At 38.9% G+C, this 27,340-nt stretch overlaps 1 protein-coding gene across 2 annotated transcripts in view; it reads right to left on the bottom strand.

Moving 5' to 3' along the window:
* Positions 1-27,340, bottom strand: part of LOC137236678 (probable cytochrome P450 313a4) — a 202,487-nt gene that overhangs the window by 37,465 nt on the left and 137,682 nt on the right. For both annotated transcript variants that reach the window (XM_067759573.1, XM_067759574.1), the window contains exon 7: positions 17,367-17,540. In XM_067759573.1, coding sequence (XP_067615674.1) covers positions 17,367-17,540 — 174 coding nt within the window. The remainder of the gene's footprint in view (positions 1-17,366; positions 17,541-27,340) is intronic.

The raw sequence follows: 27,340 nt of genomic DNA, 5'->3' as shown, positions 1-27,340 counted from the left end.
TGATATGATATGGTCCGGATAATTATTCTTTTTAAGCGTCAATTTAATTTTCCTAATATTTGCGTCATGAAAACTTTGATGGCTGATAGATAGTATTTTGTCTATAAAGTTCTTCGCCGTATTTATTTTGTATTTGAAAGGCTGTGAAGATATAAAGTTTATGAGGCGCCCAGAAGAGGTTGATTTCGAGTACCAATCCAATATTAGTTTATTATTGAGCCTGTGTATACGTGTGTCTAGAAAGGGGATGTTGTTGTTATCTTCTTTTTCGATCGTAAACTTTAGTCGATTATGGTATTTATTTAAAACATCTAATATTGTATTTGTGTATTTTCTTGGGATGATGGCGAAAATATCTTCTACATATTTGACTAGGAACTTTATTTGTATGTTGTGTTGTTTTTGTAATTCAATAAAAGTGTGTGAAAGCGCGTCGTCCAGTATTATATCGGCAATGGTTGGGGAAAGGGGGTTGCCCATAGGCATTCCATATGTTTGTGTATATATGGTGTTGTTGTGCACGAAGTAATTGTTGTCTTTTAAGCAGAACTCTAAAATATTATAAAACTTGCTCTTAGGTATATTCGTATTTTCCTTTATTTCATCCCATTTTTGCGTTATTATTTTGGAGGCCATATTTGTTGGCATATTAGTGAATAACGAGACGACATCAAACGACACTAACAATTCATCATCACGTATAGTTAAATTTTGCAGTCTTTCTTTTAACTCAAACGAGTTTTTAATGTTATATTCGGTTGAAATAAACGATTTGAGAGCACGAGCAAATACGAAAACTGGGAATCAACATTAACAGCGAATGGTTTGTCAACATTACAAACATAGATTTTCCCGAAGATGTGAAGTGGTTGTTGTCTTTAGGTAAAACATTTACAGTCCCTAAAACAAACAATAATTTCTCACCTATACACACTATAGAAGAAATGGAACAAGTGTTTGAAGCATTAGAAACTGAGAATGAAAAAGAAATAGCAAGAAACAAATTGTGCAGCAGGATTCTTCAATTTAGGCGCAACATTAAACATAATTCCATAGAGAAATTTGTACTAGAGACTTACAAAAAAAGCAAAAGCTTTTCTAAAACTTCACAAAGATGACATAATCGTAACAGACGCGGACAAGGGGAACAAAACAGTCGTTCTATATAAAGCGGACTACAACACGAAAATTGAAAAACTACTAGGAGACAAGAATACGTATAAAGCGATAAGAGCCGACCCAACATCCACACTTCAAAGGAAAAACAACAATATAATACTCGAGCTATTCAAAGGAAAACACATTAGCCTAAAAGATAAACAACAATTAACAAGCACAGCAGCTACAGCACCTCGTTTATATGGACTGCCAAAAATCCATAAGCCAGAATGTCCCTTACGTCCGATTGTCTCGTCTATCAATGTTCCATGTTATCACTTGTCCAAATACATAGGAACAATTCTCAAGTCGTTGATTTCCACCGAATATAACATTAAAAACTCGTTTGAGTTAAAAGAAAGACTGCAAAATTTAACTATACGTGATGATGAATTGTTAAGGCTCCATTACTGATACTTAGCATAGACTTGACTTGGCTTGCGAACTGTCACTTACAGTTCTGTTAAATGAACATTGCATGTTACTGATTACTCAAAAGTTAACTTGACTTAGAAGTCTGTTGAATTTTGATTTTCTATGTAAGTTCTAAGTGACGTTTACATTTTGAGATGCCATTTGTTTGTTTCCATTTCATTTTGACATTTTGTCATTCAAATTGACATTTATTTAAAAATAAATTTCAACGCTGATTATGATGCCAGATTTTATGCGCCAAGTCAAGTCAAGTCTATGCTAAGTATCAGTAATGGGGGCTTTAGTGTCGTTTGATGTCGTCTCGTTATTCACTAATATACCAACAAATATGGCCTCCAAAATAATAATGCAAAAATGGGATGAAATAAAGGAAAATACGAATATACCTAAGAGCAAGTTTCATAATATTTTAGAGTTCTGCTTAAAAGACAACAATTACTTCGTGCACAACAACAACATATATACACAAACATATGGAATGCCTAGGGCCAACCCCCTTTCCCCAACCATTGCCGATATAATAATAGACGACGCGCTTTCACACACTTTTAGTGAATTACAAAAACAACACAACATACAAATAAAGTTCCTAGTCAAATATGTAGATGATATTTGCGCCATCATCCCAAGAAAATACACAAATACAATTTTAGATATTTTAAATAAATACCATAATCGACTAAAGTTTACGATCGAAAAAGAAGATAACAACAACTTCCCCTTTCTAGACACACGTATACACAGGGTCAATAATAAACTAATATTGGATTGGTACTCGAATTCAACCTCTTCTGGGCGCCTCATAAACTTTATATCTTCACAGCCTTTCAAATACAAAATAAATACGGCGAAGAACTTTATAGACAAAATACTATCTATCAGCCATCAAAGTTTTCATGACGCAAATATTAGGAAAATTAAATTGACGCTTAAAAAGAATAATTATCCGGACCATATCATATCAAATTTAATATATCAGAAACAAATGGAAATAGTAAATATAACCCAAAAAACACAGTCTTCAGATACAAATAACCAGACAAAGCGATACTTCAGTGTCACTTACATTCCTAGGCTCACAGAAAATTTCACACATGACTTGACAAAAACATCAAACACAAACACTAAACTAGCATACAGGTCGAACTGCACTTTGGCAACGTGCTTTACAAAAACAAAAACACCCATAGATCTCCAAGAACGTAGCAATGTAGTTTACGAAATTAAATGTAAAGGGAATGAAGAAGATAGCTGCAATAAGGTGTATATTGGGACCACAAAGCGGGCGCTCGGCACGCGGGTAGCTGAGCACGAATTCGATATACGTAAACAAAAACAAAGCACAGCTTTGGCACAGCATGCAATAGAAAATAAACACACAGCTGATTTAAAAACATAAAAAAATAGACACCGAAAGGAGAGAAAAAGCGCGTTACACCTTAGAAAGCCTAAGAATTTTGCAAAAAAGAGGAAACACAATAAACAAAAAAGAAGATACAGACAATATCGCCGCCGCGTACCTATTATGTTTGTAATTTAGTTTTTAGTATGACAAGTTTACCGCATGTATGTGGTATCGATTTTTCCATTCAATTAACTTTACACAATTTTTTAATATTAAAATGTTTTTAAATGTTTAAATGTTTTAGTGAAAATTATGTGTTTCGTTTAATTCCAATTTTGTAAGTAAGAAAATACTTCTTGTACAAACAATATTTAATTGCAATATTTTAAATTTTAATTCTATATGTATCTGATTGTGTTCTTTGTTGTTTTTTGTTTTATTAAACAAATACATTGTCACGCTCCTGAAGATGCCAAGGAAAATTGGCGAAACGTCGAGCTGAAAGGTGGAATAATCTTTGTTTTATTTGCACCCAACACAATAGATCTGCCTAGCTTAAAATATACATAAATATTATTCAAACAGATCGGAAGGAAATTATATATATTATTCACGGGAAGCCTGCCGGTAATAATAAAAATTCTGTATTACATCATAATTTACAAAAACAATAAAGAACAACATAACCGAACCATGAAGAGCTACTACAACCACATGAAATATAAATATGGTGAACATATTTGTATGAATCTTAAGCATTTTAGTAAAGAGAAAATTAAGCTTTCAAAACAAACAGAAACTCTTAAATTTTTGTTAGAATGCAAAAGGTACGCGCTTATTCCCAAACATCTATCCAACACATTAAATATTATAATAGTTGACACAACGTCAGGTAAAATAACACAACAAATAGAAAAAACCAAACACAATTTCTTCTTAAAAATACTTAACATTGAGATAACACAAACAAATATGAACATAAAAACCACCAAAGATACAATATACCACACTCAACAACAAATACGTAAAGCTCTTAGTGAGGAAGAATTTAATGCAGTTATAGTCAAGCAAAACGTTCTCAGCAAAAAGATAGGAGATCAGAAAGCAGCGATGCTATCTTCTAAGATTAACCAACTTAAGCACGAGCAAATACGAAAACTGGGAATCAACATTAACAGCGAATGGTTTGTCAACACTACAAACATAGATTTTCCCGAAGATGTGAAGTGGTTGCTGTCTTTAGGTAAAAAATGTACAGTCCATACAACAAACAATAATTTCTCACCTATACACACTATAGCAGAAATGGAACAAGTGTTTGAAACATTAGAAACTGAGAATGAAAAAGAAATAGCAAGAAACAAATTGTGCAGCAGGATTCTTCAATTTAGGCGCAACATTAAACATAATTCCGTAGAGAAATTTGTACTAGAGACTTACAAAAAAAGCAAAAGCTTTTCTAAAACTTCACAAAGATGACATAATCGTAACAGACGCGGACAAGGGGAACAAAACAGTTGTTCTATATAAAGCGGACTACAACACGAAAATTGAAAAACTACTAGGAGACAAGAATACGTATAAAGCGATAAGAGCCGACCCAACATCCACACTTCAAAGGAAAAACAACAATATAATACTCGAGCTATTCAAAGGAAAACACATTAGCCTAAAAGATAAACAACAATTAACTAGCACAGCAGCTACAGCACCTCGTTTATATGGACTGCCAAAAATCCATAAGCCAGAATGTCCCTTACGTCCGATTGCCTCGTCTATCAATGTTCCATGTTATCACTTGTCCAAATACATAGGAACAATTCTCAAGTCGTTGATTTCCACCGAATATAACATTAAAACTCGTTTGAGTTAAAAGAAGGACTGCAAAATTTAACTATACGTGATGATGTATTGTTAGTGTCGTTTGATGTCATCTCGTTATTCACTAATATACCAACAAATATGGCCTCCAAAATAATAATGAAAAAATGGGATGAAATAAAGGAAAATACGAATATACCTAAGAGCAAGTTTCATAATATTTTAGAGTTCTGCTTAAAAGACAACAATTACTTCGTGCACAACAACAACATATATACACAAACATATGGAAAGCCTATGGGCAACCCCCTTTTCCCAACCATTGCCGATATAATAATGGACGATGCGCTTTCATACACTTTTATTGAATTACAAAAACAACACAACATACAAATAAAGTTCCTAGTCAAATATGTAGATGATATTTTCGCCATCATCCCAAGAAAATCCACAAATACAATACTAGGTGTTTTAAATAAATACCATAATCGACTAAAGTTTACGATCGAAAAAGAAGATATCAACAACATCCCCTTTCTAGACACACGTATACACAGGCTCAATAATAAACTAATATTGGATTGGTACTCGAAATCAACCTCTTCTGGGCGCCTCATAAACTTTATATCTTCACAGCCTTTCAAATACAAAATAAATACGGCGAAGAACTTTATAGACAAAATACTATCTATCAGCCATCAAAGTTTTCATGACGCAAATATTAGGAAAATTAAATTGACGCTTAAAAAGAACCGGACCATATCATATCAAATTTAATATATCAGGAACAAATGGAAATAGTAAATATAACCCAGTTACAGTCTTCAGATACAAATAACCAGACAAAGCGATACTTCAGTGTCACTTACATTCCTAGTCTCACAGAAAATTTCATACATGACTTGACAAAAACATCAAACACAAACACTAAACTAGCATACAGGTCGAACTGCACTTTGGCAACGTGCTTAACAAAAACAAAAACACCCATAGATCTCCAACAACGTAGCAATGTAGTTTACGAAATTAAATGTAAAGGGAATGAAGAAGATAGCTGCAATAAGGTGTATATTGGGACCACAAAGCGGGCGCTCGGCACGCGGGTAGCTGAGCACGAATCCGATATACGTAAACAAAAACAAAGCACAGCTTTGGCACAGCATGCAATAGAAAATAAACAGACAGCTGATTTTGAAAACATAAAAATAATAGACACCGAAAGGAGAGAAAAAGCGCGTTACACCTTAGAAAGCCTAAGAATTTTGCAAAAAAGAGGAAACACAATAAACAAAAACGAAGATACAGACAATATCGCCGCCGCGTACCTATTATGTTTGTAATTTAGTTTTTAGTATGACAAGTTTACCGCATGTAGGTGGTATCGATTTTTCCATTCAATTAACTTTACACAATTTTTTAATATTAAAATGTTTTTAAATGTTTAAATGTTTTAGTGAAAATTATGTGTTTCGTTTAATTCCAATTTTGTAAGTAAGAAAACACTTCTTGTACAAACAATATTTAATTGCAATATTTTAAATTTTAATTCTATATGTATCTGATTGTGTTCTTTGTTGTTTTTTGTTTTATTAAATAAATACAGTGTCACGCTCCTGAAGATGCCAAGGAAAATTTGCGAAACGTCGAGCTTAAAGGTGGAATAATCTTTGTTTTATTTGCACCCAACACAATAGATCTGCCTAGCTTAAAATATACATAAATATTATTCAAACAGATCGGAAGGAAATTATATATATTTATTTTTTATTTTTTTTTATTTAATTATGACTTCAACATATATCCCCTGAAGACGATCTCCGAAGGAGGTTGAAATATATCGGAAAAAAACAAAAACAAAAAACTTTGCGTTTTTTAATACACCTGACCTCGAGCCAGTTTTTACAAATTATGTTCTATAAAAATCAATTACATTTGTACATTAAGCTGTAAACACAATGCCGAGCGACGACGACCTTCGCCGCGCCGCGCGCTGACATTTCTCAAATTACGTGCACACAATATCAGGCGAAATTTTATGACTTTTTTAATTCTGGGCAATTGGCTGCTAAAATACGCCCAAAATGTTAAGAACTTTATCGAAGGACGTTTTGGGTCCTCAGGAATCTAATCCGGTGGTCGAACATTAATATTATAACCCTTTAATTAAAAAAAATACATTTTAGGAGCTCCAAACCAAAACGCAATAAGTGACTGATACAAGTTCCTAGATATGAAAAAAATCCGCAGATGAGAAAAACTGTGCAGTCTTAAATGGAGCCACATTTTCTAATGAAACTAACGATATTATAGCAGTTATAAGAGAACACGCATACAGCCGAAAAATCAAATTTATCGGACGATTAGTTTTGAAGTTAAGGGAGATTGATTGTAATTATTGCGTTTTGGTTTGGAAGTGATGTGATTGTGAGTGAGCTGTACTTGTGTTTTTGAGTGAGCAGTACTTCCTATTTTTAGATTAGATGGTTTGGTACCATCATTTCAGCGACCCTAGAAAAATGGGTGTATCATGTGAACCATTTTTGACATATTAGTACTCCAATACGAAGTACATGGTAGCGTGAATATCGCTTTCGCTTTCGTTGTGTTCACTTTCATATATTTAGGGGGATTCTATTTTTGACCAGGCGAAGCTCGTTGAGTTTATTTCGCGGCGGCAGGGCATTGTGTTTACAGCATTATTTTTGCATTGCTGTTAATTGGGTTTCCTTCTAAATATGTTTTTATAAATATTTCCAGTTAACGCCGAAATTTATCATTTACTACTACTTTTTGGCATTGCACCATTAATTTTCTTATTGTTCAAGCGAGTGAAGTCAGTATTGAGCGAACTGCGTATCGACCCGGTTGTACACGGAGCGAATTTGTATTAATAAAAAATATAAGTATATTCCATGAGATTTGTGTCTTTATTTAAAGGGAAAACACTTATATTCATTCAAAAACATCCAATAAAGAGGCCAAGTAAGTGTCATATACAAATAGTTCATTAGAGCCATAAACGACGCCGGAAAGGACCCAGTGGAAGCTAAATAAGAGCTTTTTATGAGTATTTTAAGTGTCAAATCGCACTCTTATTCAGGCTCATATGATGTACGAGAATAGGCTAATATGGGACGACCATCGCAAGGTTAGGTTAGGTTGAACTGGCCGGCCCATGAGGACCTTACATAGCGAATAGGTCCATAGTGTTACCAGAAGTTTGTTTAACGACCAAACTGAATAACTTTATCAAAAACCAGAACCGATGTCATAAAATAACTTCCGTCCGCTTGGCAAATACTGGAAGCTTTCTAGGACCGATGCCACTTGCTGCTTCTAGATCTGACAGCTGCATCACCCCTAATAGCTGGAGTTTTTCCTGGTTGGAGCAGGGCAAGAGTACAAAACGTGGTCGATCGTTTCCTCCTCCAACCCGCACTTCCTACATCTGCTATCACTGACCAAGCCTAATTTGAAGGCAAGTGACGCCAAAAGTCAGTGTCCAATCAGAATACCCGTCATGAATCTACAGTCCCCCCGCTTGGGCCTACGCCTTTCCCGGTTGGTTGATCATGTGCACCTCTCGCCTTCTCTTAATCTCGCCCAATCTAATTGGCACGTCTACGGATCAAGCTTCGAGAGATGCATCCTTTTTACCCAGTTCATCCGCTTTTTCATTTCCATATTTTCCCAAATGCCCTGGGACCCAATTAAGATGTATGGTTCTCCCTGTCCCGATTTTTCCAGGAATTGTTTACATTCTAAAACACTTTTAGATGACGTGTTATGCGAGATTATTGCTTTAATTGCTGCTTGGTTATCAACATAAAAGCTTACACCGCTGCAGTTTATTTTCTTTCATTGTTTCTACAACTTTGGTTACGGCTACTACTTCCGCCCGAAAAACGCTATAGCGATCTGGCAGCTTATTGTTTATTACCGGATCGGTACAGTGTACCGCAGACCTTACTCCTTCCGCTACTTTGGACTCATCGGTGTACACATGCAGCACCTCTTCCGCCATTTGGGCTCTCTTTCACAAACCATCCACCTCTATTGTGGCTCTAAGAGCCCCTTCAAAGTGCAAATAAGGAATGAGGTAGGTTGTTTGTCCTGTAATTAATGACGCCATACTACTATGTCCGTATGGTATGCGCTCAAGCTGTCCCGAGGCACTGAGCCTCGTTGCAGTTGTTGTTCTTTGGTACCAGGTCTACAGGTTTAATGTGCAGAATGGCATACAGTGCAGCAGCAGTTATTTTCAGGGCGCGCATAATGCTAAGCATTGATAGCCTGCATATCCCCTGTTATTTTTTGGGGTGCTTTCTTTTTTGTGTGATACGCGACGCAGAGAAGAAGAATATGGTCTTGTTTACTAAGAGGTAAAATATCCCAAATTCGACCAGGCCTGAGCTAGGAAGAGTGACTCTGAAGAAGAAACCTTGCGAAAAATATTTAGGAATCATTCCGCAGAGTAAGTTGTCGTGGAAGCTCACGGTGGAGGAGAGAGTGAAGAAGGCCTCGTAGGCACTTTATGCATGTAAAGGAATGCTAGAGTGTACGTTAGGCCACCCACAATGGCAAATTTTTGAATTTATGACCTCCATCGGCATTTTACATTGGGTGCACATAATAACACCTGTAAAAACAAACTGGACATCATCAGTGAAAGAATTATATGCGGAAACGAATTAAGGGCTGAAAACACACCAAAAATATTGTGTATGGCCTTAATGGCTAATATCTCCTAAACAAGCGATTTGGGAACAAATTTCGATATAGAGACTTTTATGTAGAATGCAATCAGGAATAAACCTTCCATTTAAAATTATCACCTGCAAGTGTTCTTTGAAGGACTTTCAATAACACGAAGCTAATGTTTTCAAATTTTTATTTTATTTACCTGTCACTAAAAATAATAGCAAAATATTGAATTACCCCATCTTTGCTTTATTTCGTGGGGCATTAAACACAGTCTCATTTTGCAACTGAATTTTAAATTTAATTTATTTTTGCAAACTGAAAACCAAAACTGCTTTTGATTGTTTTCTCTGTTTACAACGGTGGTCCGAGCTCGCAACTGCGATTTTCTTTTTGAACCTAATTGGTGAATGCTTAGTGGCCGTTAAAATAATATAAAAAAATTAATGTCGTCTTATTAAAAGCCCTTCAAAGGGCACGTGCTTGTGAAAAAAATATGTGGAGAATTTATTCCAGATTGTATTCACATAAAAGTCTTTATATCAATATTTGTTCCTAAATCGCCTGTTAATGAAACGTTAGTCATTAAGTCATTTTTTCACTTCAGATGTCCCGTTTTTTTACAGATGTTATTTTTTTATACCCACTCGTATACGTACACTCCAGCCTTGTTTTACATGATAAAGTACCGTCGAGGCATTCTTCACTCTCTCCTCAACGTTGAGCTTCCACGACAACTTACTGTACAGAATGATTCCAAGATATTTTGTGCAAGGTTTCTACTGCAGGGTCATTCCCTCTAGCATAGGCCTGGTTCAATTTGAGCCTCATAGTAAACAAGACCTATTCGTATTCTCTGCGTTGGCTGTCAACCCGAGCTTATTGTTGAAAGGCACTTTCCACTCGTGACAATCGCAACGTCAGATGCGTAAGCCGTAAGTTTGATGGATGCTTCATCGAATCGCCTGAGCAGTAGGTTGATGGCCGGCGTCCGCAGCAGAGGTAATAAGTCCGCGCACTGCGGCGTGCCCCTGTTCACTGATTTCGTGGCCTCATACAATCCCCATTGTGAAGTAATATTCCTGCAATTTAACATGCCTATTCATCTGGTTATGACTGGATGTACTTCAGTGTAGTTAAGACCATCCATGATCGCCCGTTTAGAGACATTTTGGAAAGCCCTCTTTATATTCCAGGGCTTTCACTAGGTTTATAGCACTCTATGTAGTGCAGTGTCTACTGAATAGCCTGTCGTGTACGCATGTTGTGATGCGAAGAGCAGTTTTTCATCCACGTTATGTGCACATCTATCAGCCTCTCAAAAGGTTTGAGCAATCAGGTTAAGCTGATAGGCCTGTAGTCTTTGGGATACAAATGACCGATCTTCCCCGCATTTGCACTCACTTATGCACTCATTGAATATTATTTTAAGCCATTCCAAAACCGCTCTACTTAAAATTTTTAGCATGGATGGGAACATATCATCTGGGTCCGCCGAGTTAAACTTAGAAAAAGCCTTCACCGCATATTCGATCTTGGTATCGATCACCAAGCCCGACACTACCCGCTCCGTGAACGAAGTGTAAGTGCTGTCTGCTGGCTCTTCCGAATCATCTGCCGATGGGAAATGTATGTCGAGAATCTTCTTAAGGAACTTCTCACTATTAGATGAGCTTGCTAGGACTTTCCTGAACTGGGCGGTTTCGCTGACGCACTCGGTGTCTGTACAGACATTTTTCTTATGAGGATGTTGAAGCTACTGTACGCATGGTCGGCGAAGGATGGTGTAGCAGGAACCATCCAACCATTCCTTGAAATATCACGTTCAGAGCACAATGTAATATCAAGAACATTGCTGGATGTTGGACCAACATACATATGTAGGGTTACTTCCCCTGTTGGCTATCTGCAAATTGTTTGCAGGATGTATCAAAATAGAGATTCGCCTCTCTTATTCGTATCTCTTTCTCTCCACGCATTGTGGTGCGCATTTGCACCCGTGCCTATGACCAACCGCTCTTTGCGTTCTTCCTCCTGTACTAGCCTCTTGCATTCCACCGGTGGTCCCTCCGCAGTATGGGTCATATAGCAGGATGCCAGGACAAATGCCTGCTTATTCTTATGCTCGATGGCCACAACTGCGAGATCCTTAGTAGTGAAATTAGGCAGCTTATACGAATGCAGCTATTTCCTTACCACGACTGCAGCTAGCACTCTTTCCTCCGGATGAGAGCCAAGCTCCCGCATCAGCGTCACGTCAAAAGAACTCTTCTCAAGGGTTACGAGGATTTCGCTCGACGCCATATGCAAGACTTACAGCACTATTATTCTGTTCGTCCTCTTCCAACACCCTCGTCGTGACGTCTACGTCCTCCTATTGCCATTTGAGTTTAAAGCTTTCGAGGTCCTCTTCAGCCTCTCCCCCTTCTTGCAAATTACGATTGTTATCTTCGGACATCTTTTTCCAAGGCGTAAATGCTGCGCTGGGTGTTCCCATGTGCGACTCGCAGCACCATTCGGCTGTTTATTCACCTCTAAAACTTTCGTCCTCCATTTTCCTCTTTGCTTTAAGGCTTTCGAGGCCCTTTTCGACTTCACCCACTTCTAGCGTGTTAGGATTGTTATCCTTGGGACTTCCTTTTTTGAGTCACATATAAATTTTTCCTGTACGCCAGGACATTTCGCCAGGCTGCGTGTAAAATATGTCCTCTGCCTGCGTCCTTATTTGGGAGATATAGAACTGGCCGTGCTCCGTAGGACGAGATACAGTAAGTACCTTTAAATTCTCTGTCGGTATATTCGGATTCTGACTCTGAAGAAAACGCAGCGTATCCTCCGACTTCTTTACGCATGGTATCGATTATTTAACCTTTGGTACCTTGGGGATCTGCGCTTTATCCACCACCTCAAACCTGCCGTTCGTGCCTTGCCTTAGGTTTGAACCACTTCGCCAAGCCATCGCAGGCTTGCCGTCTTGTCGCACGTTATCATTTTCAAACCAATGTACCACCCCCGAATCAAATTTTGGAAGGGCATACTTGATTGTTCCCGCATCATCTTGAGCATTAAGCTTATTAGCTTTCTTTCTACGGATCTCTACCTTTCAGTAGTCATATGTCGGAAAGGATTGCTCCGATCACCCGAGAAAGCCGGAGTCGTAGCGTTATCTCCTTTGGCACCTCCGAGAAAGCCGGAGTTTTAGCGTTATCTCCATTAGGCTTATCTCCTACTTCCGTGGTTGATACATCGCCTCTTTTAACGTCCTCCCTCTGACTGCAGATTTCAAGGTAATTGCTACCTCGCTGCTGTCCTACAGCTTTAGGCCTACTTGTCTTGTGTATGCGGCTTCATTGTCTCGCGGCCAATGGACTGAGTCCTTTCTGCCCCACTGCTCCCTTTTAAGTAACTTCAAGATAAGCTACAAGCTTGAAACTTGGAATATAGTTCAGAACCCGATGACAATGCAATAATAAGAAAAAACTCCGATAGGTGGCGCATGTATCGAACTATTTCAAATTTTCGTATTTGTGGTCCGATTTGGCTCATATTTGGAACACATAATACACACATGAATAGAAAGCGACCCATAACAAATTGCCGCTAGGTGGCGCAGATATCGAGATATTAAAACAATCGTATTTGTGGTCCGATTATGCTCATAGTTGGAACACATATTACATACATGAACAGAAAGCGACATATGAAAGAAAATCGCCGCTAGGTGGCGTGGTTCGATTTGGCTCATATTTGGAAGAAATACTCCATACACTCCGGTAGAAGTGACATCAAAACACTTTGGAGTTCGAGGAGGGACAAGCATACGTGGCGCCGAGTCGAGTAAAGTCTGTGGAAGGATTATGTATTGAGGACCTAGATTGTAACAAATTATCAGGAAAGAGTCCTTGTAATAATGAATCACTAAATGAACTAAATAGAATGAGAAATAATAGGCAATTGAATAAAGATAAAAAACTTGAAAATAAAATAATTTAAAAAAAAAATTTTTTTAGTTAAACGGTTTTATTGAAAACAATACTTACATTAAGTAATAATAATACTAAAAGCTAGAAAATAATTAGGTAGGTCCTAGGAACTAGTCATCACACTTCTCATCAATCTATGGTGATGATCAGACAATTAAATAAAAACGTTGGGCGCGTGAAATTTCTAAAAATGTGAGGCGTAGCTGTTTAAGGTTCAGTTGGTCTTACTTATAACTATCAATAGAAATTGAGGCGTCCAACGCTTTTATTAAATTGACTGATCAACGCCCTAGATTGATGAGCAATGTGATGACTAGTACCTAGGACCTAGCTAATTATTTTCTAGCTTTTAGTATCATTATTACTTAATGTAAGATTTTTATACTCAGTTGAGCAGAGCTCACAGAGTATATTAAGTTTGATTGGATAACGGTTGGTTGTACAGGTATAAAGGAATCGAGATAGATACAGACTTCTGTATATCAAAATCATCAGGATCGAAAAAAAATTTGATTAAGCCATGTCCGTCCGTCCGTCCGTTAACCAGATAACTTGAGTAAATTTTGAGGTATCTTGATGAAATTTGGTATGTAGGTTCCTGAGCACTCATCTCAGATCGCTATTTAAAATGAACGATATCGGACTATAACCACGGCCACTTTTTCGATATCGAAAATTTCGAAAAACGGAAAAAGTGCAATAATTCGTTACCAAAGACCGATAAAGCGATGAAACTTGGTAGGTGAGTTTAACTTATGACGCAGAATAGAAAACTAGAAAAATTTTGGACAGTGGGCGTGGCACCGCCCACTTTTAAAAGAAGGTAATTTAAAACTTTTGCAAGCTGAAATTTGGCAGTCGTTGAAGATATCATGATGAAAATTTGGCAGGAACGTTACTCCTATTACTATATGTACGCTTGATAAAAATTAGCAAAATCGAGGAAGGACCACGCCCACTTTTAAAAAAAAATTTTTTTAAAGTAAAATTTTAACAAAAAATTTAATATCTTTACAGTATATAAGTAAATTATGTCAACATTCAACTCCAGTAATGATATGGTGCAACAAAATACAAAAATAAAAGAAAATTTCAAAATGGGCGTGGCTCCGCCCTTTTTCATTAAATTTGTCTAGGATACTTTTAATGCCATAAGTCGAACAAAAATTTACCAATCCTTTTGAAATTTGGTAGGGGCATAGATTTTATGACGCTTACTGTTTTCTGTGAAAATGGGCGAAATCGGTTGAAGCCACGCCCAGTTTTTATACACAGTCGTCCGTCTGTCCTTCCGCATGGCCGTTAACACGATAACTTGTGCAAAAATCGATATATCTTTACTGAACTTAGTTCACGTACTTAACTGAACTCACTTTATCTACTTTTTCTATATCGAAAATTACGAAAAATGAAAAAAATACCATAATTCTATACCAAATACGAAAAAAGGGATGAAACATGGTAATTGGATTGGTTTATTGACACGAAATATAACTTTAGAAAAAACTCTGTAAAATGGTTGTGACACCTACCATATTAAGTAGAAGAAAATGAAAAAGTTCTGCAGGGCGAAATAAAAAACCCTTAAAATCTTGGCAGGTATTACATATATAAATAAATTAGCGGTATCCAACAAATGATGTTCTGGGTCACCCTGGTCCACATTTTGGTCGATATCTGGAAAACGCCTTCACATATACAACTACCACCACTCCCTTTTAAAACTCTCATTAATACCTTTAATTTGATACTAATATCGTACAAACAGGTTCTAGAGTCACCCCTGGTCCACCTTTATGGCGATATATCGAAAAGGAGTCCACCTATAGAACTAAGCCCCACGCCCTTTTAAAATACTCATTAACACCTTTCATTTGATACCCATATCGTACAAACATATTTTAGAGTCACCCCTGGTCCACCTTTATGGCGATATCTCGAAAAGGCGACCACCTATAGAACGAAGGCCCACTCCCTTTTAAAAATACTCATTAACACCTTTCATTTGATACCCATATCGTACAAACAAAGTCTAGAGTCACCCCTGGTCCACCTTTATTGCGATACCTCGAAAAGGCGTCCACCTATAGAACTAAGGCCCACTCCCTTTTAAAATATTGTACAAACGCATTCTAGAGTCACCCTGGTCCACCTTTATGGCGATATCTCGAAAAGGCGACCACCTATAAAACTACCACCACTCCCTTTTAAAAGCCTCATTTATACCTTTAATTTGATACCCATATCGTACAAACAAAGTCTAGAGTCACCCCTGGTCCACCTTTATTGCGATGCATCGAAAAGGCGTCCACCTATAGAACTAAGGCCGACTCCTTTTTAAAATACTCATTAACACCTTTCGTTTGATACCCATATTGTACAAACGCATTCTAGAGTCACCCCTGGCCCACCTTTATGGCAATATCTCGAAAAGGCGACCACCTATACAACTACCACCGCTCCCTTTTAAAACCCTTATTAATACCTTTAATTTGATACCCATATCGTACAAACACATTCTAGAGTCACCCCTGGTCCACTTTTATGGCGATATTTCGAAACGCCGTCCACCTATAGAACTAAGGCCCACTCCCTTTTAAAATATTGTACAAACGCATTCTAGAGTCATCCCTGGTCCACCTTTAAGGCGACCACCTATACAACTACCACCACTCCCTTTTAAAAGCCTCATTAATACCTTTAATTTGATACCCATATCGTACAAACAAAGTCTAGAGTCACCCTGGTCCACCTTTATTGCGATACCTCGAAAAGGCGTCCACCTATGGAACTAAGGCCCACTCCCTTTTAAGATACTCATTAACACCTTTCGTTTGATACACATATTGTACAAACGCATTCTAGAGTCACACCTGGTCCACCTTTATGGCGATATCTCGAAAAGGCGACCACCTATACAACTACCACCACTCCCTTTTAAAACCCTCATTAATACCTTTAATTTGATACCCATATTGTACAAACAAATTCTAGGGTCACCCCTGGTCCACCTTTATGGAGATATCTCGAAACGGCGTCCACCTATGGAACTAAGGATTACTCCCTTTTAAAATACTCATAAACACCTTTCGTTTGATACCCATATTGTACAAACGCATTCTAGAGTCACCCCTGGTCCACCTTTATTGCGATATCTCGAAAAGGCGACCACCTATACAACTACCACCACTCCCTTTTAAAACCCTCATTAATACCTTTAATTTGATACCCATATCGTACAAACAAATTCTAGAGTCAACCCTTATCCACCTTTATGGCGATATCCCTAAATGGCGTACACCTATAGAACTATGGCCCACTCTGTCATAAAATACTCTTTAATGCCTTTCATTTGATACACATGTCATACAAACACATTCCAGGGTTTCCCTCGGTTCATTTTCCTACATGGTTATTTTCCCTTATGTTGTCACCATAGTTCTCAACTGAGTATGTAATGTTCGGTTACACCCGAAGTTAACCTTCCTTACTTGTTTTCCAATAAAACCGTTTAAATAAAATTTTTTTTTTTTAATTATTTTATTTAAACACGATAAGTATAATTTGCTTAATCCAATATTATTCGAAAATTATCCAAGTACTTGTTTTAAACCATACTTCTAGTTAATATGCATGACTTAAATATGGAAATATTGTCAAACAGAGATAGGGCAGCTCAATTTGGGGTCCGACCCTTTCCTAGTCAATCTCTTCATCAACAAACGAGGCCTTGTTATAACATGATGCCAAAAATGGATTTTAAAAGTTGTAGCCCTTAATATCAGCATAAGGATTGTCCGAACCGCACCTTTAAATTTGCCATACAAATTGTTTTGAGATATAGGGTTTCTCATCTTCCGATTTGTATAAATAAGTAACGGTTTACCTGTACCATATATACATGTGCATGAATAAATATTTACCGCCCCGATCAAACCAATAGATTCGATTATGACATCTTCTTTTTGCATTTGTCCATGATCACAGTAGTTTAAAGCCATATCCAAAAAGGAGCTCATAGGATCTTTGTCGTTCTCAAATCTGCCAGTTTTGAAAAGGTGATTGTTGTTGCGTTCCTTTGTCCGCTTATCTATTAACTAAGAAAATATTTATCTGTTATATATTTTTAGTCTTTAATAATTCTTATTTTCAAAATTAATGATATTGTGTGCTAGCATATAAAGTATAACATACTGTGGTGAATATTAGCAGTTTCGATATGTCACTATGCCGCTAGTAAGCATGTTGTTGTTGTTGTAGCAGTGCAACAGCCGCGACCGATCACAAATTGTCATCAATATCCTCTAACGGGAGTCCAAGGAAACTTGCAGTTTCAACAGGGGTGGACCATAATGAAAGGGGTGTTAGAGGCGTTGGTTCCACATTACAATTAATGGTTGGTGTCATGTGGGGACACATTGCAAGCGGGGCATACATTTTGTATGTCGGGGTTGATTCTGGTAAGAGTTTAACCTGTTACAGTATCCAGAACGAAGTTGAGCAAGAGTGACACGCGTTTCCCTGGGGAGTATGCGTTCCACTTCCACAAGTTTTGGGTACTTTTCTTTGAGTACTGGATTCACCGGGCAATTCCTGACATAAAGGTCCGACGCCTGTTTGTGGAGTTCACCAAGGACCTGCTGTGTTTTTTTGCTTCATACGGCTGGGTTCTCAGGTGCCGTATTTCCTCAAAATGCTTACGGAGATGACTCCTTAAGCCCCTAGGCGGTGTTGGCTCATCAATCAGATGTCTGTTTGGATGCCCAGGTTTCTGGGTATTCAACAGGAACTGTTTGGTTAGCATCTCATTTCTCTCCCTGATGGGAAGTATTCTTGCCTCATTTTGTAGATGGTATTCTGGGGACATAAGAACGCAGCCCGTGGCGATTCTGAGAGCAGTATTTTGGCAGGCCTGTAGCTTCTTCCAGTGGGTAGTTTTTAGGCTTGGCGACCATATGGGTGACGCGTAGCACGTAAACGGCTGGCCAATTGCTTTGTATGTAGTAATGAGCGTCTCTTTATCTTTTCCCCAGGTACTGCCAGCAAGGGAATTGAGGATTTTATTACGGCTCTGGATTTTCGGAACAATTGCGGCTGCGTGCTCACCAAAATGTAGATCCTGATCAAGCGTCACACCCAAGATTTTGGGGTGTAGGACAGTCGGTAGCGTAGTGCCATCGACGTGGATGTTCAAATGGTCGACATTTGGGACGTCCATGTTGTAAATAAGGTCGCGGAAGATTTATAAAAAATAAATGTAAGGCGCGATAACCTCCGAAGAGATCTAAGGCCGAGCTTCTCTTCCAATTTGCGTCGTGCTCCTATTGATTTTCCCTACAAATCGGCCCGACGGGACCTACATGTTTTATGCCGACTCCGAACGGCATCTGCAAGGCAGATGAGTTTTCACTGAGAGCTTTTCATGGCAGAAATACACCCGGAGCGCTTGCAAAACACTGCCGAGGGGCGACCCCGCTTAGAAAAATTTTCTTCTAATTGAAAAACCTTATTTCTACAATTTTGATGTTGCTACGGTGTGGTAGGCGGAGCACGCTACCATCACACCACGGTGGCCGCGAAGATTTAGTCGGTGATAATGCCAGGTTTCGCGAGGCGAAAAAACTGGAGAGATCAGGGAGGTAGCCGTTTATTCTGTTGCAGAGCTCATCGATCTGTGGGCCTTGGCCTGTGGCCATTATTGTGCAGTCATCGGCGTTTGAAACGATAGTGACTCCTTCTGGTGGTGAAGGTAGCTTGGATATGTATAAATTAAACAAAAGTGGGGATAAGACACCACCCTGTGGCACCCCTTGTTTAATTCTTCTTGGTTTTGATGTTTCGTTTCTAAATTGCACCGATGCCTGCCGACCACCCAGATAATTTGCGGTCCACCTTTTAAGACATGGGGGAAGGGTAGACCCTTCCAGGTCTTGCAGTAACGTGCCATGGTTGACCGTATCAAAAGCTTTTGATAGGTCTAGCGCTACGAGTACTGTTCTATCGTGGGGGTTTTGATTTAAACCGCAATTTATCTGGGTGCTGATGGCATTTAGCGCGGTGGTGGTGCTATGGAGTTTTCTGAAGCCATGCTGATGAGAGGCTAGCTGCAAATTTGCTTGGAAGTAGGGGAGCAAAATGGCTTCAATCGTCTTTGCTACTGGCGATAGGAGAGATATCGGACGATACGACTCTCCTATGTTAGCTGGTTTCCCAGGCTTTATTAGCGGGACCACCTTGGCCATTTTCCATTTTTCGGGTATGACAAAGGTGGAAAGAGACAGGTTGAAGACATGCGCTAAGTATTTGAAACCCTCTTTCCCTAGGCTTTTAAGCATCGACATGGCTATGCCGTCTGGACCCACTGCTTTGGATGGTTTAGCGTGACCAATGGCATCTTCAACCTCTCAGGCGGTGATGGTAATTGGTGACGCGCTGAATTTATGCTTATGTGCTTGTCTGTTGGCCCTCCGTCTATATTTGTCGACTGTAGAATGCATTACATATTGACGGCAGAAAGCGCTCGCGCATTTTTTCGAATCCGACAGCACTTTATCGCCGAAGGCGATGGAAACTTACTTACGGTGGACCAAAGTTTACTCACACCGGCAGAGAGGTTACAACCTCTAAGGTGCTCCTCCCATTTCGCCCGCTTGTGTTCTTCCACAAGCAATCTGATGCGTTGGTTTATGTCCCTTATTTGGGGGTCGCCTGGGTCGAGCTGTCTTATAAGGTCACGTTCTCTCGCTAAATTTGCGGCCTCCGCCGGGAAGTGGGGCCGAATTTCGGGAATTCTCCCGGTGGGAATGAAACGTGCCGAGGCGGATTCAATGACCTTGCGGAAAGCACGCTCCCCTTGGCGGGCATCAGTCGGGATAGGGAGGGCAGCAAAGAGGTTGTCTGTAAAAGATTTGTATTCCTCCCACTTTCCTCCCTTTTTTAAAGTTTATGAAATTGCGTTTTTCTGTAACGATGAAGTCGGCGGTACGCTCGAACGAAATAAGTATAGGCAGGTGGTCGGATGCCAATGTTACCATCGGCTGCAAGTTGACGCAGTTTACGAGTTCTGCGCTCACGATTGAGATATCCGGCGAACTGTGACAGCTTCCTACCATACGTGTGGGGGCGTCTCCGTTCATTGTGCAGAACGTCGTTTCTTCTATTTGATCCGCCAACATCTCACCCCTACTGTCCGCCCGCAAGTTTGAATGCCATAGATCGTGATGGGCATTAAAATCGCCTAAGATAATGCGATTTTTGCCAGTGAGTAAGGCGCTAATATTAGGGCGGTATCCACTGGGGCAACAGGTGGCAGGAGGGATGTAGATGTTGATGATTTCTAGGTTTGCATCGCCTGGCCGGACAGATAGGCCTTGACGTTCTAAGACATTGTCCCTGCGGTCGATGCCAGGATCAAATATATGATATTGCACAGAGTGGTGTATGATAAACGCGAGGCCGCCTCCATTTCCGCTCATGCGATCTTTTCTGTGGACATTATACCCAGAACAGGTTTGCAGTGCAGATCTTGCTGGGAGTTTAGTCTCTTGAATCGCAGCAATGCGGATGTTGTGCCGCTTCATGAAATCGACTATCTCCGTGATCTTCCGAGTTAATCCGTTACAGTTTAACTGCAGAATTCTGAAGTGCATAGGGGGAGACGTCGCCACTCTGGGAGTAAGTGGCGGGTGACTACGCCTGGGTTGAGGAAGGCCAGGGCGCAACTGCTGTTGTGGCCCTGGGACTGGGCGCCCTTGGAAAAGCATTGGGGTACACGGTAGATTGGGGTTTGCGACCTAGCAACATGGCGCAATGAAGCCCGTCGGGGGGTTGCCGTCGCGGAGACCAGAACATCTAGGAAAGTGGCACCGCCCAAGGCAGGAGCTGGATTGGGCGGATGTCGCAAACATATATGTTCTGTGCTGGCAAACGGAGCAAACGGGGTTAGGGACTAAGAGTCTGTTTCCCTGACCTACACGATTGCTGGAAAAGAGGGGGAGAAGACGGGGGCAGGGGCTGATTCTCAGCATTGCTACCGACTCTACTAGGAAGATAGTAGTTATGAGTAATAGCAGCTGTTTGATTTGTCGCGCCGCGGGGCGCGAGCAGCAGCGGGAACTAGTTGTGGCTTGCGGAGCAGCTGGGCTGCTGGAAGGTAGTGAGGGGGGGGGGGGTGCTAAGGCGTAGATTACGGGACGCCCTTGGACGTGAACAGCAAGGAGCCACAAAAGATTTATAAAAGTTACGTGGACGTCGGGTTTTGGGATCAAGTCCAGAACAACCTGTTCGATGCAACCATCCCTTACACGAGACACACTGAACAGAGTATGACCGTCCTAAAAAGATTCTTTTCCGGCAGATGCAGCAAAACCATTTCTCAGGACCGGGGTCAGGAGACGGACCCGGATTGGATTCGATACCTTCCCGGAGCAAGAGAATATGGAGCAGTCCCGCTGCAAGGAGCTGCTGGGAGGATGACAATTTGTGGGAGGGATGCAACAAATTAAATGGGGTTACACTGAAATGACAGTCCTTGGTCGGGAAAAATCCCGAGTCGATCCGGTACATAGAACCGACTGCCTTGGGAAGCGCCGCTAGTAAGCATAGTAGGTAACAGTTAATATGATATGCAGAGATCTCACAGCAATAAAGGGCGCATCTTAATCAGGCATATGCGCATATGAGAATACATGTTTATTAGAGCGGGTAAAATTTTTTTTTTATTTGGAGTATAGCAAAAACGTAATCTACAGATGATTCTTAAAATTGCTGAAGACACCATAGCTCTTAGTCCGATTTCGAGTCCCCCTCTTTTGCAAAATAGAAATTTTGCCATATGAATGTATGGTTTGGCCAAAAAATCTTCATAGCTTCTGATAGAAATATAGGAAAAATATCATATTGGGCTTACTTTAAAGGTATTTTACGTACATTTCAGAATCTGTATTAATATCTATAGTGTTTTTGAATTTTAGTAGTAGGCTTAAATTATAAGAAATTAGCCTAACTTGAACTTTTAACTACTATATTATCATTTTTAACGCATTTCTTATGGATTTTTTTTAGAGCCTCCTTCGATTTACAAGCAGATTGACTGAATTTTTGTATGTGTGCGTGTCGGGTATTTGACGCTTGCCCCGCGACTATCAAATAAAAAGCCATCAATCAACATTTGCATTGAGAAACCGTAGCGTTCGGACGTGAATATGTCGTCATCGGATGATGACTTTTTTTTCTTGCAACTACAGCAGTTTTATTAAATAATAAAAAAATTAATAAAAATTTTATTTAATAATAATAAAAGCTTTACATTCCATAAAGCTGGTAAATATTGATAATTTTCAATAAATTTTAATATGAATTGCTGTTCTTCCGCGCACTTGTTCATTTTGAATGTCGACACAAACTAAATACAACACTGCTGTTTTGTCAATCACACCCCGCGACTATCAAATAAGCAAGCGTCAAATAAAAAAATACAAAATTTTTGATTTGCATCAACGTGTAGCCGACAGCAAATACGTGTGTCACGAAGCCACCCGACTGCACTAACACACACAAAATTCAGTCAATCTGGTTGTAAATCGCAGGAGGCTCTTACAGCTAAAATCAGTTCAGAACGTTTCCAACAACTTTCATTCAGACAGTTTTTCTTTTTTCGAATTCGTTATAGAAGAAAAAAAAATTTCAAAAAAAAACCTCTATATTTTCAAGTAATAAGCAAAAAAAAACCATTTTTATAGTTTTAATGTAATTTATTTAAAAAATTATTTTTTTACTTAGAACTGACCATTTTAATGTATTTTTCAAAATAAAAGTAATGTTATGTTATTATTTTAAAAAATCTTTTTATCTTTCCATTCGTGGTTGTTTTTCACAACTTTCTGCTGTAATAGCCATAACACCTTCACGTTTTTTTCTATTGACCTATTGACAGTTTTTTGCTATTGAAGAATTCATTTAATTTTTTTAATTTGTGTTGTAATTCAGTATAAGGCTCTTTTAGAACAACTAAATGGGGTTCTTTTACTATATTTGTATGAAATTTCTCATTCATTTTCTGTATAGTTAATGAATCATTTTTCTGCCATCGAAAGAAAATGCAGTTATGTTGGAATCTACATATATATTTTAAATTTAAATACAAAAAGCTGTAAAGAAAAAAAACTTTCCATAATAAATTTGTTAAAAATGATAATATAGTAGTTAAAAGTTCATTTTAGGCTAATTTCTTATAATTTAAGCCTGATATCTCTACTAAAATTCAAAAACACTATAGATATTAATACAGATTCTGAAACGTACCTAAAACACCTTTAAAGTAAGCCCAATATGATATTTTTCCTTAAATTCTATCAGAAGCTATGAAGATTTTTTGACCAAACCCAACATTCATATGGCAAAATATCTATTTTCCAGGGGGGGGGGGGGGGGGGGGGGCGAAATCGGCCTTAGAGCTATGGTGTCTTCAGCAATTTTTCTTAGAATCATCTGTAGATTACGTTTTTGTTATACTCCTGATGAAAAAAAATCATCAATACAATTTGAACCGCTCTAATGTATATACATACAAAACAGAAACGGGAACCAAATAGGCAGAAACGAAAAAAAACAAGTAAGGAAGGCTAAGTTCGGGTGTAAACGAACATTACATACTCAGTTGAGAGCTATGGAGACAAAATAAGGAAAATCACCATGTAGGAAAATGAACCTAGGGTAACCCTGGAATGTGGTTGTATGACATGTGTCTCAAATGGAAGGTATTAAAGAGTATTTTAAGAGAGAGTAGGCCATAGTTCTATGGACGGACGCCATTTAGGGATATCGCCATAAAGGTGGACCAGGGCTGACTCTAGAATTTGTTTGTACGATATGAAAGGTGTTACTGAGCATTTTAAGAGGGAGTGGGCCTTAGGTCTATCGGTGGACGCCTTTTCGAGATATCGCCATTAAGGTGGACCAGGGGTGACTCTAGAATGTGTTTGTACGATATGTGTATCAAATGAAAGGTGGTAATGAGTATTTTAAAAGGGAATGGGCTTTAGTTCTATAGGTGAACGCCTTTTCGAGAAATCGCCATAAAGGTGGACCAGGGGTGACTCTAGAATATGTTTGTACGATATGGGTATCAAATGAAAGCTGTTAATGAGTATTTTGAAAAGGAGTGATCTTTAGTTTCATAGGTGGACGCCGTTTCGAGATATCGCCATAAAGGTGGACCAGGGGTGTCTCTAGAATGTGTTTGTACGATATGGGAATCAAATGAAAGGTGTTACTGAGCATTTTAAGGAGTGGGCTTTAGGTCTATAGGTGGACGCCTTTTCGAGATATCGCCATTAGGGTGGGCCAGGGGTGACTCTAAAATGTTTGTACGATATGGGTATCAAACGAAAAGTGTTACTGAGCATTTTAAGAGGGAGTGGGCATTAGGTCTATAGGTGGACGCCTTTTCGAGATATTGCCATTAGGGTGGGCCAGGGGTGACTCTAGAATGTGTTTGTACGATATGGGTATCAAATGAAAGGTGGTAATGAGTATTTTAAAAGGGTGTAATCCTTAGTTCTATAGGTGGACGCCTTTTCGAGATATCGCCATAAAGGTGGACCAAGGGTGACTCTAGAATGTTTGTACGATATGGGTATCAAACGAAAGGTGTTACTGAGCATTTTAAGAGGGAGTGGGCATTAGGTCTATAGGTGGACGCCTTTTCGATATATCGCCCTTAGGGTGGGCCAGGGTGACTCTAGAATGTGTTTGTACGATATGGGTATCAATTGAAAGGTGGTAATGAGTATTTTAAAAGGGAGTAATCCTTAGTTATATAGGTGGACGCCTTTTCAAGATATCGCCATAAAGGTGGGCCAAGGGTGACTCTAGAATGTTTGTACGATATGGGTATCAAACGAAAGGTGTTACTGAGCATTTTAAGAGGGAGTGGGCATTAGGTCTATAGGTGGACGCCTTTTCGACATATCGCCATTAGGGTGGGCCAGGGGTGACTCTAGAATGTTTGTACGATATGGGTATCAAACGAAAGGTGTTACTGAGCATTTTAAGAGGGAGTGGACATTAGGTCTATAGGTGAACGCCTTTCGAGATATCGCCATTAGGGTGGGCCAGGGGTGACTCTAGAATGTTTGTACGATAAGGGTATCAAACGAAAGGTGTTACTGAGCATTTTAAGAGGGAGTGGGCATTAGGTCTATAGGTGGACGCCTTTTCGAGATATCGCCATTAGGGTGGGCCAGGGGTGACTCTAGAATGATACGATATGGATATCAAATTAAAGGTATTAATGAGGGTTTTAAAAGCGAGTGGCCCTTAGATGTATATGTGAAGGCGTTCTCGCGATATCGACCAAAATGTGGACCAGGTGATGCAGAAAATCATCTGTCGGGTACTGCTAATTTATTTATATATGAAATACCACTAAGAGTATTCCTGCCAAGATTCCAAGGGCTGTTGATTTCGCCTTGTAGAACTTTTTTAATTTCTTCTATTTAATATGGTAGGTGTCACACCCATTTTACAAAGTTTTTTCCAAAGTTATATTTTGCGTCAATAAACCAATCCAGTTACCATGTTTCATCCCTTTTTTCGTATTTGGTATAGAATTATGGCATTTTTTTCATTTTTCGTAATTTTCGATATCGATAAAGTGGGCGTGGTTATGGTCGGATTTCGGCCATTTTTTATACCAAGATAAAGTGAGTTCAGATAAGTACGTGGGCTAAGTTTAGTAAAGATATATCGGATTTTGCTCAAGTTATTGTGTTAACGGCCGAGCGGAAGGACAGACGGTGGTCTGTGTATAAAAACTGGGCGTGGCTTTCACCGATTTCTCCCATTTTCACAGAGAACAGTTACCGTCATAGAATCTATGCGCCTACCAAATTTGAGAAGGATTGGCAAATTTTTGTTCGACTTATGGCATTAAAAGTATTCTAGACAAACTAAATGAAAATGGGCGGAGCCACGCCCATTTTGAAATTTTCTTTTATTTTTGTATTTTGTTGCATCATATCATTACTGGAGTTGAATTTTGACTTAATTTACTAATATACAGTAAATATATTAAATTTTTTGTTAAAATTTGAATTTAAAAAAATTTTTTTTTAAAAAGTGGGCGTGTTCTTCATCCAATTTTGCTAATTTTTATTTAGCACATATATAGTAATAGTAGTAACGTTCCTGCCAAATTTCATCATGATAACGTCAACGACTGCCAAATTATAGCTTGGAAAACTTTTTAATCACCTTCTTGTAAAAGTGGGCGGTGCCACGCCCATTGTCCAAAATCTTACTAATTTTCTATTCTGCGTCATAACGTCAACCCATCTACCAAGTTTCATCGCTTTAACCGCCTTTGGCAATGAATTATCGCATTTTTTCGGTTTTTCGAAATTTTCGATATCGAAAAAGTGGGCGTGGTTATAGTCCGATATCGTTCATTTTAAATAGCGATCTGAGATGAGTTCCCAGGAATCTACATACCAAATTTCATCAAGATACCTCAAAATTTACTCAAGTTATCGTGTTAACGGACAGACGGACGGACGGACGGACGGACATGGCTCAATCAAATTTTTTTTCGATACTGATGATTTTGATATATGGAAGTCTATATCTATCTCGATTCCTTTATACCTGTACAACCAACCGTTATCCAATCAAAGTTAATATACTCTGTGAGCTCTGCTCAACTGAGTATAAAAATAAACAACTATTCGAGACTACTGTTCGTGAAAAATCTAGACCTTGGAAGAAAAAGGTGACCAAGGCGAACTGTGAGTATAAAATCAGTTTGATTTTAAAACGTTGAAAGTGAAGTACGCGAGTAATTTAATTATGAAGTACTATAACCATAGTAGTGCAGGTGGTTGGCACCAATTACTTATTT

Source organism: Eurosta solidaginis, chromosome 1, assembly GCF_040869045.1.
Source record: "Eurosta solidaginis isolate ZX-2024a chromosome 1, ASM4086904v1, whole genome shotgun sequence".
NCBI classification, from domain to species: domain Eukaryota; kingdom Metazoa; phylum Arthropoda; class Insecta; order Diptera; family Tephritidae; genus Eurosta; species Eurosta solidaginis.
Note: the sequence above shows the minus strand (reverse complement) of the source record. Positions and strands in the feature narration are given on the sequence as shown.